This window comes from Aythya fuligula, chromosome 8 (genome assembly GCF_009819795.1).
Source record: "Aythya fuligula isolate bAytFul2 chromosome 8, bAytFul2.pri, whole genome shotgun sequence".
Taxonomy (NCBI): domain Eukaryota; kingdom Metazoa; phylum Chordata; class Aves; order Anseriformes; family Anatidae; genus Aythya; species Aythya fuligula.
In genome coordinates this window covers 21,681,471-21,695,248 of record NC_045566.1, presented here as the reverse complement: position 1 = coordinate 21,695,248, position 13,778 = coordinate 21,681,471, and the positions used below count along the sequence as shown (strand labels likewise).

Here is a 13,778-nt window from a genome sequence, read left to right as displayed (position 1 = left end):
CAGTCTAATGCCTCAGTAAGAGCTTCAGAAGATCACCCACTGTTCCTAACTGACTTGCTAGCACCTCCAAGAGAAGCTGAAGAATTACACAAGTCAGGAAGATGTTGTCTATACAGATTTGAATCCTCCCCCCTTCATTATGAAAGCTTTTAGTACACATTCCTACAAGTGTACAAACCAAAATTTTATTTTCCACTTGGAATGTTATGCTAAGTCAGTTGGGAAAGTAGGAGGGAAAAAACAGAAATAGGGTTAAATATCCTTGTATCAGCTATTTTAAAAATTAACATTTTATTTCTTGAAGTAACCAAAAACATTCTCAAAACACTATGGCAAGCTGAGTGCCATCACAAGTGGCATTACAAATATTCATCTATGTAACTTATTTTTATTTTAAAAAGTACTAAGCACCCAAACACGGACTTTAAGACAGATGAGGGTCCAATACTACACAGAGTAGAAACAAGTTTCAGCATCTAGAGGTACTCACCTGTTAACTAAAACAACACCTTTAAACATTTACAGTCACCAACATCATGACTAGAATAATTTGACATTTACATGGATGCTACTGCTCCATCAGGATTTAATTTTAATTCAGTAGTGTCCGTGGAATACCAGCTATTACTGCCTTATCTTGAACAGTATGTCCATTCAGGCCAGCCCAAAAAGCCAGGTCATCCAAGATTAAAATTTGTGTAACAGTTCCTACAGAAAGCAGAATTCTGTCTCAATGGCAAAAAAAAAAGTCAAGACTTGACTATTACTGCTCAAATTAGGTACCGACCAAAACAATACAAACAGGTGAAACTGAGCATTTTCTTACCCACATTAAGAAGCTCACAGCATCAGGGTCTGTCTAGAAAGCTAAATATGTCCTGACATGGCTTTAGAGAAAGTTGGGTTTTGCCTGGAATAATTACCCATTGCACATAAAGCACAAGCTGCTGAGTTCAGATACAAAGACAAATATAATGCAAGTGGAATACAAGTAGAGGCAGGTTCAAGAACTACTTCTAGGACTCTGAATGCTAAGCAGCCCCTTCTGCAGTTCAGCAATTTTATCTTCTCTTGAGGCTGCATAATTCTTTGCTGTCTTTATGAGAGAGTCATGACGCTTCTCCAGTCCAGCCTTCAGGTTTAGGTATATTTCCTAGAAGAAGAAAAAGTAATTCAAACTTAAATCCTTACAAAGCATAAACCTTAAGTGAAGGTGGCCTGGTGGTCACAAGTGATTTTAAAGTGTTGTCCTTGGCATAGGAAATATTCACAGAATACAGGAAAGTTACAAAACAATCTAAGAATAGGAACAGCTGCAAGCAAAACCCCAGTATTACGACATGTTGTTTAACACTCACTATTGCTGCCTTGTCAAACACCAGCACTAGCACAGTATTCACACTGGTACTGCCCCATTCCGTATTAATCTCTATCACCAAGACCTCTGCCTCAGTGACTGCTACCCCTGTCCTCCCAACACAGATGGTACTTCAGCAATGAGCAGATAAAAGGAGATGCTAAAAGCAGACTGCCATCTTCTACTTATAACCTGACAGGATTTCTACTTTTTTTCCATTAAAAAAAATATAGCCAGGGAAACCATACAACTCACTTTGGCTTTCATTTCTTCTTTTTCAGCATTCTCATTCAGCTGCTGAATTTTGAACCTTGTCTGCTGAATTTCATTGTGAATTGCTGTCACTTTATCATACACAGCACCTCTCTTTTCCTGAACTCTGTTGCAATACCTAGAAGTGGGAGAAGAAGAGTTAGTATGGAGCTATTCAACCAATTTGTCTGATCCTTAACCTAGAACAGCATAGGTACAGGAAGTAAAATTCAGAATGGAGTTACAGCAATACACTGAATATCTTCAGTTGCTGCCAATCAAGACAACTCAAAGGACTCCAATGGAAGTGACCCAGCAGGCAGGTGGATGCTGCATCTTCCAACCTCTGAACCATGTAGAACAGATGTGAGCAGAAAGCCCTGACTAAAGGCCAGCTCTGGCCTGGGACCCGCTGGTCTATGGCAAAAGCGATAGGGTTGACTTTGAATTACACTGAAGCATTAAGTACATGTTCTCCTCATCCTCAGACTCCCTCCCACCAAGTTAGAGCTCTATCCCATAGATTCATGCATGCAATTTCCAAATTCACCCCAGCTCGCAGGTAAATTGAGATAGCTTCAATTGGGAGCTACCATGTAATCAGCAGAGTTACTGTGGGAACAGGAGATCGGCTCTGATTTCATGTGTAAAACACTTACCAACTTATATTTAACATTCGCACAATAATTACAGTTGGAATTTTAGCTGCTGCTTTCTCTAAAGAATGGTTGAAATCACTCAAACTTAGTGAAAGCCTACTTATAGCTTCCTTATCTCAAGGGAACAATCAGGACACATTCTCTTATTCATCAGTGAAAACTTGTTTTCAAACCAAGGTTACTCCCTTTCCCCTTTCTTATCAAAACATCTAATTTCAATTCTCAAGGGAAATATCTAACACATTAAAAACAAATTGGCAGCAACTTTTAGTATAGAAGAGCATTAGATGGTATTATTTTCATTCCTTATTTAAATTAAAAGCTACTTTTCCTTCCAATATCCTTTAGCTGATACAATACCCTACATGAAGAGCAAAAGAGGCCTGGGAATCTTGCTGCCTTGTTGCACACCACACAAGCCTTTCCGCATGATTAAGTCTTAGTTGCTCCTCTCAGCTATGCGGAAAAAGCTATTTTCAACCACAGTTAAGCTACCCCAGCCAATAATTTTCCATGTTTCATTTCCTAGCAGTGTACCAAAAAAAAAGTTATACAATGAGCTTTCTCTACCACAGTTCAGCACTTCAAATCTCGCAGTGAAGCCATGACCTTACAACACTGCAGTTTGCTACTGCAGAAGCGACCGCTGCGCTGTAAACACTGCTGTGCAACTTGCCTTTAGCATACAGTAGAAGAGAAGATGGGCTAAGAGGCTTTGATCAAATGACACTTTTCCTTTTGTTTTAGAAGCATCATGTCAGGATAATACTCCTCTGAGATACGAGCCCCATTTCCCCATGGGTCTTGAACATCTTTGATAATGAGCAAAAGTGGCAAGGGAAATTATGAAAAATTCATGAAAGGCAAATGGGGCTCTGTTGAAGTCTGATATGTTGGAAAATTATCCCAATGTGACATTCTCTTTAAGAAGATAAAAGAATCCAGAATAAGCATTATAAATTAAATTAGTGATCCAATAAAAGAATTGCTGTCAAGTCACATTGCAATTATTGATTTGAGACACCAAGTCCCTGCCTGCAGGGCTACTGGTCTTCATGCAAAGCTATCCTACATCACTCATTTTCCTCTTACTGCTAAGCTACACACTTGTACCAGACATGAACTTTGGTAGCACATAAAGACATAAAGTAGCACCAGGCAGAAAAAAAAAATCAACTCATCCATACTCTAACACAGACTGCTTATACTGCTCAACATCTTCACGCTTCTTTTCTATCCTTATTTCAGCTGTAGACAGCCTCTCATGTTTTGCAGTGACCAGCCTCTTCAAGGACACTTCATCTGTCTTCCCCTTTTTCAGCTCTATCTGAGCACTCTCAAGTTGGTCCTCCAGATTTCTGACCTACAGCATGTAAAAAGTAAAGAGACAAATTAAATAGGGAAAATAAAACCATATATCCTGTTAGAAGTTGACTAAGATTAGAACCGTCTTCTTGCCTTTTAAGAGATTGATTACTAACCAGTTCTCCCTCTAATATTTCAGTTTCTGATTAGAAATACATGTGAATGGACAAGATCCTATTACTTGTGTCAATTCTAGAAGCTACTAGGAGGTCTGCTGTAACTCTTAGGCAACTTTAATTTGAATATGTTATACGAACACCCCCAAAAGATTACATTTTTTTCCCCCCAAATGCTCTTAACAATTGCATTCTCACAGTTGAGTAGCACCTAGCAAGGTGCTTTATTAAGATAACCATTTCACCAGTCAGAGTCTAGCTTAGTAACATCAGTAAAATTAAAGCACTTCAGATGTGAAATAGTCCTGAAGTGGTAATTTCTTGCTCTAGTTTCTATCCTATAGGCAGAAGAAACTGGGTCTCGCTTTTCTTCCTCCTCCATCATTTCCTACCAACAACCCCAAGACAGTTCTAACTATTTTAGGTCAGGTTTCTATGGCAACAAAGGCTTGATTATTAAAAATGGTCAACAGTACATTAGTTAGCGACATACAGCAAAGTAGCATCTGTTTTACTGACGTTTTTCATAATCTGAATTCTTTCTGTTGGTGGCAGATGAGATACACTTTCAAAAAGCAGATGTTTACTGTTGATTGCCTGACTTGGATTGATATTAAACTTACCCACATTGTATCTGGTTAAGGGGAATACAAACCTCTGATAACACACTGGCCAGTATCTCCACATTTTTTTCCTGTCTTTCCATCTTCTTTTGATATAACTGCACCTCCGACTGGCATGCTGGCAGAGCTTCAACTAGGTCTCGGTAACCTTCGTATTTCTCAATAACCTCTTCCTTTAAAAGAAGTATTAATAGAACAACTTAAGAATTCAGCAGTTATTTCATACAGCACTAATTTATACTGACTTATGCCCATTCCCTCATTGTTTAACATACTAAATATTAATTCCAGTGTATTTGTTGAAATTAGATCTTTGTAAACAAAAACACAGGAAAACTGACATAAGTGATTTGCACTGAATCAGCCAGCTTACTACAAAAGCTATGAGGACAGAAAAACTGTACAGTGAAGAAGTTCAATACTAGCAAAAACAGGAGTTATATGAAACAAAAACAGGTATCTGGAATTACAGCGATAAGAGTGCCACGTTTTGGAACAAAAGTCCTGAGGGAGAGAAAGTTAGGTAAGCTTCACAGATTCATGAGTGCTCATGAACAAACTTTTTTGAATAGACATTGCCATAAAAAAAAGCACAAAAACACTAGGAAGAGAGCTCAGAGTTCACCATAATAGTAGAAACAGACAGCAATTCCAGAAACCATGAATGAGAAAAGAGGTAGCATAAAGCAACCGTTTTAAATCTAAGAACATTTGTGAGCTGCCAAAAATACTGGCATCTCTCCAGAGCAAGCAGTTAGGAAAGAATAAATTCAAGAGCTATACACCTAGTTTCACAAGTAAACAATTATTCTTAAGACTAAGCACCAGTGACTGCAACTTCGTTTCTCAAAAAGGAAAAAAAAAAACACCAGAAGTCTGCAGTTTTCTGTGAAGTTTTGATTTCATTTGAGACTAACCACCAGTATGTTGATTTTTAGCTAGAAGTATAACTTATTCAAGAACCAGTTGAAGACTATGTAAGTTCAGTAAAACATGCATCTTCCTAATCGAATACCTCCTCACATGGAAGAGGGAAGAAAAACCTCACCTTGGATTTCTTGAGTCTGTTGACAGTCTCTTTCATCAGTTCCATATAGTTCTTCATTTCCTCTGGACTCTCCACAATTTTTGATTTTAGCTGCTCTTGTTCTTCTTTCAAAGTAGCCATTGTCACTTTAAGCTCATTCTAGTTTTCAAGACAAAGATGTACTTTTGTTCACTTACATTGCTAACAGTAAAGCAGAATTGTCAGGATCTTAAGGCTAGACACATTCTTTTCCTCTGTAAGCCATTCCTCATTAGGAAGTTTATTCGGAGTTGTTTTTTGTTTTTTTTAAATAAATATCATAACATTCTCACTCAAAACAATTAATAGTCCACTTTGCTCCCTAAACATGTCTACAGTGGTACAGCACTAAGTTGCAAGAACAGTATTTAACGAGCATTCCACAAAAGTCCTTCCAGGTAACACCCATGGCTAGCAGATCGCTCCTACACAGACCCTCCCATACAACCCCTCAAAAACCTCCTAAATTCTCTCCAGCCAGCTCAGTGGCTGCCTCGTTAGCCATTCTATGAATGTAAGCTAGCCTGTAGCCTCTCAAACATTCAGAACTGTTGCCCATGATGAGCTTCCTGAATGTACAGCTTTACATTGCAAGGATGGGCTTTTTAAAGAAGTAACAACGCAGGCTACTGCAGAAATGTTTCCAGAAAAAAAAAACTGCTGAAGCAGTTTTTGAAAGAAAAGACAGCTAGTAATCACCACAATATTAATATTACCTAGCTCCAAGAATAATCTGATCTTAGAAAGAAAACCAATCTATTAGCTGAACACAGATTTATGTTAAGGCCTACACAGAGGTGTACTTACCAGTTTTCGGGTCCTCTCTGTAATATCTGACTTTTTTTGTGAAATCACTTCTTGCAAAGCTGCCTGAGAAAAAAGTAACAAGTTTAAACATCTCTACAGCTACTAGCTCCTTTGCCCTTCTATCACTGATTTGTCTATGAGAGATCCACTGATAGTTTCTTTGGAGCACCATGACTAGAATACAAATTTGCAGTCTAAAAGGCACCATTTTTGAGAAAAGTTAACACCAGGCCACCAGTCATACAGAATTCAAGCACATAGTTAATATTATTAAAAATTGTGACATGGCTTAAAGTAATAAAAAAAATACTAATCAGATATTTTTCACTCTAACGCAGCTGAAAAGGTTACCTATGGGATCTCAGGTGAAAGGTGCCGCTGCTGGAAAGTTACCCCACCCTATGATCAACCCTACTCTTTTTGCTAGTCATTCCACTGGGGTGACCGTATTTCCTACCATCATCCTATTTCCTGCCACAGCTCACCTCCAGTTCCTTCTTTGAATTCAGAAAGAAAACAGTTTGAGAAACATACGCATCATATTTCTAAGATTACTACAGGGACCTCTCAAGTCAACACAATACCATATTTCAAAAAGGAAGAGCTGAATACACTTCTGATATCATGCATGTTTCACACTCCTCACAGGTGATGCTAGGGATTAGACAGGACACAGTGTTGCAATGACCTTTTCTGATTTAAACCAAAGTCCTTTTTATTCTTTGTAGAAGCAGGGGACAAACCCGAAGAATGAACAGAACTAAGGAACACCCGTGATCAGAAGCAATGGCAGCAGTTCAGAGGATAACAAAGATATCATACTGTTTTCCGACGATAGTCATGGCTTAGCAGTTGCTCCAGTTCTTGAATGTCATCTGACAGCTGCTTGAACTCTGCTTGCTGTTCAACTGGAACAGTACTAAACAAAAAATAAAGGTGTTGGATAGTTTCAGCATCATTATAGTCAGGTCAGCAGTGTACAGCAGATAAAACACTCTTTCAAAGAGTTTATAGCCAGCAACATCATGGATCAGGTTAAGGTAGCCTGAAATTAATACAACTTATTTTCCCCTGCTTACAAAGCTTTGGTGGTGAAGCGTACTCTGAAGAGCTATTTCAGAAATAAGTGATACAGGCTTAATATAGGACTGTAAATTTTAAGATAACGTTAAATAAAAACAAGTACAAAAGCACAACACTTCTACCAATTTATTTGGATTTACGGTGTTTGCATATTACGTGCCACAGAAACAGCTTGTATTGGGATAAAACTACTGCTAGCCAGAAAACCTCCTGCCTTGCGCATACTGGGAGCAGTTATCAGGGAAGAGCTTTTTAAACAGAAAGCTATCTTGGAAAGTAGCCATCTTTTCATCCTATTACCTACAAGCAAAACAAAACTTAATGGTGCAAAGACACAGTCAGTATGACTAAATGGCCTGAAACAGAGAATGGGGCACCCACGTCAAATAACTGAGGAAGGCAACTTTACCCATCCATTAAGTCAAAGACGAACTTCCTACAGCTATATAAGCAATAAAAACAGCTCACTAAAAAACAACTATAACAGCAAGAAAGTTTCATCCTAGTCCCCCAATTTACAAAATATTCTCTCAAAGCACTTACATACTCCTAAAGTCACATTTTTAACTTCCTGCCAGCAATTCTTCTAGCCTAATACCAGTAGAACTACTTCTTTAAGGGTGAGTGCAACACAACAGAAACATCTCTGCACTTATGAGCTTATTTCCCAAGGAGGCTAACCAGCAGAGGATTAGTTTGGAAGAGATAGAATCCCATGGGAGGGACCCCACGTGGAGCAGGGGCAGAGTGGCTCTGAAGGAGCAGGAGAGAATGTTACGGGCTGACCACAGTCCCCATTCCATTGTGCTGCTCAGTAGGAGGAGGCAGAAGGAGGCGGATGGGAGGAAGGATGTTTTTAGTTTGCTTTTAGTTTCTCACTGTTCTAGTCTGCTAGTGATAGGCAGTAAGTTATATATTAGTCTCCCTACATTGAGCCTGTTTTGCCCATGAGACAGTAATTGGCAAGCTGTCACCCTGTCCTCATCTCATCCCTTGAGCCCTTTTCCATTATATTTTCTCCCTCTCTTCCTTTGAGGAGGGGTAGGTAAGAGAGCAGCTATAGCAGAGTTCAGCTGCCAAGGAGGGTGAAACCACCACAGGCATGTGGATGCACCTGGTGACAGCACTTGCTGGAGGAGATGGTTGTCAATTGAAAGAAAAATGTTGACAATGAGCTATGAGTTTCACTCCCATTATCAAAGGTTAATTAGTATCTCAACTCACAGCATCTTAGATCTGTAGCACTTAGATCCCACTATCTGTAGCAATCTAGTCTCACACACACACCAAAAAACAGGTTACTGAATGCAATCATGCCTCTCACAGTCTAAAAAGCGCTTTCCAACAGATGGAAAGGGATTCTGGGCACCAGTTGAACTGCACAATGTTGCGATCAAGTTCAAAGAAGTCAGTTGTTATCAGCCAATTCCATCAGATCACTGAAATCAAATATCCAGTTCCTGTTTAGGCGTCCCATTGTGCACACACACTGAGCAAGCCAAGAAATACTGCATCTCACAACACTTGCTCCTCACACTTACTTCAGTTTCTCCAGCTTCACAGCTGCCTCCTGATTTGCTGTTTCCAGTTGCTGGTGTTTCTCCATAGCTAATTTCTGCAAGTTAAGAATTCATGAAGACTTATTTTAGAGGAGTATAGTTTTTCCTCAAGTTCTGTTAGAACTCTACTCATCATTATTTCACATAACATTCACAATCCCTGAACTACTGAGATATTCAGAAAAGAAACTGCCTGCAGCCCTAGCTTCAGCTCAACAAGAGCTACATCTATATTTTCTCAAAGTGATTTGTCAAACCTTCACTTACAAGGCTGAACTGAACAATCAAATAAGTTACTGGAAAAAACTCAGATGATAGCTTAAGTGGTAACTCAGCCATGGTACCATACAGAAACTTTTACATTATCAACTAGTCCATCAACTCACTATTCTTAACTGAGATGTTTCCTTAAGAGCAATGTTTTTTTCTTAAGCCATTTACAGTAGTTGTGTACGCTTATAATGTCTAATGTAGCTGCACAATAAGTTTTATTTAATATTAAATGGGTACATTCCTATATTACTCAGCTGTATTTAAGATTCTCGTGTTATTTTACACATACTCTTAAAATCCCCTACCTCTATGCTCCCAATTGTATATTTAATGCTAACCTACTCCAGGTGCTTGCTTAAGTAACATGCACCCAATCTTACATAGTTCATCTGCAGCTCCAAGTAGGTCTCACGTCGGGATTCTCTGAAATGCACAAAGTTGAGAATGCCACTCAAGAAGCGAGCTGTCCTCTTTGCCTCTGAAACGGAAACAACCAAACATCACTATTTTGGTCTACACCTCCATTGCAATCATGTAGAAGTTGGGCAAAACACAGTTCAGAGAAGAGACAAATTAAAAAAACATGCAAGTTCGTTATTTCCCTGCTTACCTTGCAAAGGTTTCATGGACCACACAAAAAGCAGCACCAAGCTATGAACTTACAAGGTCTCAGCAATTCTATGTTACTTAAATAAAAATGGCACCTAGTAGAAAGACTAGTAACACAGCTCCACAATTAAGCGAGCGTCAATGTTTGACTACAGCCCTGAAGACTGAACCTCACTGTAACTCTGGCTAACTGAAGCTAGCTGTTAGAACTGCAGGGACATTTTGGCTCTATTCCCAGTGAACTGCGTGAAAGATGATTACAACGTTCTCAAATGTCTTAGACAAGCCAGACACAGAAGTGATAGAGAAGACAATTCTTAAGAACTCTAAGTTTCTTTGCACCAGAATCACCAAAGCTAGGTGTTGGAAAGAATGAAGCAAAAATGAAATTAGTTCTAGGCACTGGCATAAGATATTCTTCCTAGCAACTCCGGAATGCCATATGAGTTTCATTACCACCTATCCCTACATTATTAAAAGCTTGTCACACTTTGCTCTCCAGATCAAAAGACAAGACCAGTACACAAGACTCTCTTCAGTTATTTAACTGGACAAGCCTACATAGGGACTAAGGTGGAAAACCACTCACTAGAACCATCGTCTAAAGACCACCTTCAGGAGCAGAGGAGCAGACACCCATCTATGCCAAATGAGAAAAAGCACCTCGATATCTAGATATCCACCCTAGGACACACAAGGCTGACAATGCACTCGCTTACTTGGATTTATAACATCAGCAATCTGAAAGTCGTTAACCCGGCACACTGGAAGGAAGCGCTCCCTGTAAGGAAACAGAATACAGCCTTATTTTCCAGTCAGCAGCACTCGCTTTTTGTGCTATATACATTTACTGAAGACAGTTATTGTCCTCTCACTCCAGAGCACATGTACAAACACATGACACAATATGTCTCAGGAGAATAAATAGTAGGACTAGATATCAGTGTTAAAAACTGGTATTCTTACAGTATCTCATAAGGAATTCTATAGACAAAATACTTGCCTTTAGATCAACTTTTTACCTTAATTAATGAACTCCTTCACTTAACTAAGGGAGTCAGATCTGAAGCTTCATCTCTGTTTTAAGGGGAAAACTAGCACACATTTCAACAAAGGAGTCTAAACAGAATTCAGACAGCAGATTCATGCAACAGGTACCCAAGATCCCTCTGCCAGGTGTAACAATGAACCTCTAGCCAGTAAAAGAACAGAATAATACCCCACCTTGTTTGGGGGGCATGGCTAGGGTTTTTATTGTTTGTTTTTAAATAAGACTAAAATAAGCCTCCTCACAGGAGGCTAGATATAGTTAAGCTAATACATTATTTTTGACAAGATTGCTGCCTGCTGAGAATAACCCTGCATTACAGCATTGCTGTCTTTCATTTATCTGCAGACTTCACTTCACTCAGAGCCAAAAAGTGGCAGAGCCACTACCCACAAAAGTTTCTAGTAAATGGAACCTTTATAAGGAGGAACAAACGAACAGATGCTATCTTGTACTTACATGTGAATATACAAATTACAAACAGGTAGAAAGCCTTCAAATATCTGCGGATACATTATTTCAACGTTGACGGGCATCTGAAGAATAAAGAGTCAACACGTCAGTAGAGAATACTTACAAGAAACCACAGAAGATGACTTCCACAACATAAAATCATTCAAATAGGTTAAGCATACAGACAGATACTTGTTTCCCCATCCTTGGGGAACACAAGTTAGAAGCAGAAGGATATTATCTAGTTAGCAGATTATTTTCAGTGTCTATTTTGGCTGGTCAAAACTGAAAGAGACAACAATACCTAAAGCAACACCACCACAAATGCTGGAATTCAATTTAAATCCACCATTTTGATTTGTTTAAAATAGAATCACAACAGTCTCTGCATTAGACACCTAACAAACAGCAGGATTGTCTCTTTCTTTAAAGATCTGAAAACCAAACATTAAACTCTTAAAATAAAGAATTTAGAAGACAGTAGTACACTGTTGCTTTTTCTGATCACAGAATCACAGAATTTTCTAGGTTGGAAGAGACCTCAAGGTCATCGAGTCCAACCTCCAACCTAACGCTAACAGCCCTCCACTAAACCATATCCCTAAGCTTTACATCTAAGAGTCTTTTGAAGACTTCCAGGGATGGTGACTCCACCACTTCCCTGGGCACCCTGTTCCAGTGCCTCACAACCCTTTCAGTGAAGAAGTTCTTCCTAACATCTAACCTAAAACTCCCCTGGCTCAACTTAAACCCATTCCCCCTCGTCCTGTCACCAGGCACGTGGGAAAACAGGCCAACCCCCACCTCGCTACAGCCTCCCTTGAGGTACCCATAGAGAGCGATGATTTAAATCACATTAATACAATATCCCAGCTGATGTTATTGTCTGAAGGACTAAGTTGTCACAGGCACATATGATTTTCCCTTTCAACTTATCCAAAACCAGCACAAGACAATACCATTTACTCTTGCTGTCAGGAATCCATTCCTGACTGGCAGAAACAGGGTAAGTTAAATGTTAATCAACAAGGTATCAGTTAGCCCAGCCCACTAACTGCACTTCTCCTTGCCTTCTTCTCAATTTCAGAGGTGGAAATGATTAAACACAAAAGGCACATTTTACTTTCCTTCTAGACTGGTCCTTGTAAGAGACCCTCCTTCAGCAATGGCCAAAGCCAGATGCCCAAGAAGACAAAACATTATTTCAAGGCCAGAGATAACACCTTGAGATTTAACAGCCCTCCACAGGGCTTGTGCAGCCCCTCTGAGGGCTTACAGACATTTCTGGCACCTGCAGCATATCAGAGAAGAATCCACAGCTGAAATCCACAGCTTAATCACAGAAAATTTTCTTATAGTTTACTGTAGTGAGTGAGCTCTTCATGTCCTCTAGTTCCTTTGGGGAGAAGGCCTTCTCCTCGCCATAAAACAAAAATAAAAATACCCAGAGGGAGGACACCCACAAAACCACTATATATTTCTACAAGCAACTTGGGATGAAGCTAGCTTCCAGACCAGGTGGGCTGTTCAAATCAGCGGGGCCTCAGCAGCACCTCACAGACCACAGAATACCCACAGCTGGGACTGGTGAGGATCACTCAGGCCGACTCCTGGCTCCACACAGAACCACTCCAAAATTAAACTGTATTTTGAGCGTGGCCTGAAGGTTTCCTGAACTCCAGCAGGCCGGGTGCAGTGACTACTCCTCTGGGGAGCATTCCCAGCCACTGCCTCAGCGAAGAGCCTTTTCCTAGGAAGGTTCTTCCAAACTGAAAGAAGCCTGTGGTGGTAATGCTGATGGCTAATGCAGAGGCACACGTTTGGTCCTGCCCCAGCAAACATTGTAAGCTGCCTCACTTATGAGGCATAACGAACATATTAATGAACATATTAAATACAAATCCTCACACACACAAGATGCCCTATACCAGGTATTCTGCAAGACAGGAGAGATTTCTAAGCTCCTGCTCATTTGATTAGACAAAAACACAGAATGTTACTTGCCAGATAAGATAAAAGGGAGACAATTGAACGCATAGTGTGGAAAGTGCAGGATTTTTTTTTCTGTTTATGTTCTGTTATGTCCGCAACTAGCTACGTACCATGTAGAAGTGCTCCAGGCGGATCCCATACACCTTCTGCAGGATCCTCATGAAGATCATGTGCAGGACCTCAGGCTGCGAGGGGAGAGGAGGCGGGTCAGCACCCCCCCGGCTAATTCCTGAGGTAATTAACCACCGAGACCGACCCCACACACCCCCCGACTCCCCCCCCCGGCGGCGGCTCGAGCCCTGACGCCCCGTTACGGGAACGCAGCCCCCAGCCATTAACCCAGCACCTTGGGGTTGGCGAAGAGGTCGGCCTTGGTGAGGCCGCGGGCCTCGGCGCCGGCCAGGAGGTGTCCGCGCAGGTAGGTGACGATGTCGTCGGGGCTGTAGCGGGGGAAGGTGAGCGCCTCCATCTTGCCGCCGCGCCGCTTCAAAATGCCCCCCGCCGCCGCCCATTGGC

General features: G+C 40.6%; 1 protein-coding gene across 1 annotated transcript; it reads right to left on the bottom strand.

The window, feature by feature from the left end:
- Nucleotides 1-763: 763 nt before the first annotated feature.
- On the bottom strand, nt 764-13,731 carry NUF2 (NUF2 component of NDC80 kinetochore complex). The gene is made up of 13 exons (XM_032192326.1): nt 13,609-13,731; nt 13,373-13,447; nt 11,277-11,353; nt 10,489-10,550; nt 9,541-9,638; nt 8,870-8,943; nt 7,068-7,164; nt 6,246-6,308; nt 5,421-5,558; nt 4,405-4,545; nt 3,456-3,631; nt 1,613-1,748; nt 764-1,153 (listed from the first exon to the last, which is right to left on the bottom strand). The coding sequence occupies exons 1-13, from the start codon at nt 13,729-13,731 to the stop codon at nt 1,004-1,006; spliced, it is 1,410 nt and encodes a 469-aa protein (XP_032048217.1). The 3' UTR covers nt 764-1,003.
- Between the last annotated feature and the right edge of the window lie 47 nt (nt 13,732-13,778).

Coding starts and splice junctions, on each gene's coding strand:
- NUF2 (XM_032192326.1), bottom strand. CDS start 13,731: ATGGAGGCGCTCACCTTCCCCCGCTACAGCCCCGACGACATCGTCACC. Junction 7,165..8,869: donor GTGAAGCTGGAGAAACTGAA/GTAAGTGTGAGG, acceptor TTTTTTGTTTAG/TACTGTTCCAGTTGAACAGC. Junction 4,546..5,420: donor ACAGACTCAAGAAATCCAAG/GTGAGGTTTTTC, acceptor CTTCTTTTAAAG/GAAGAGGTTATTGAGAAATA.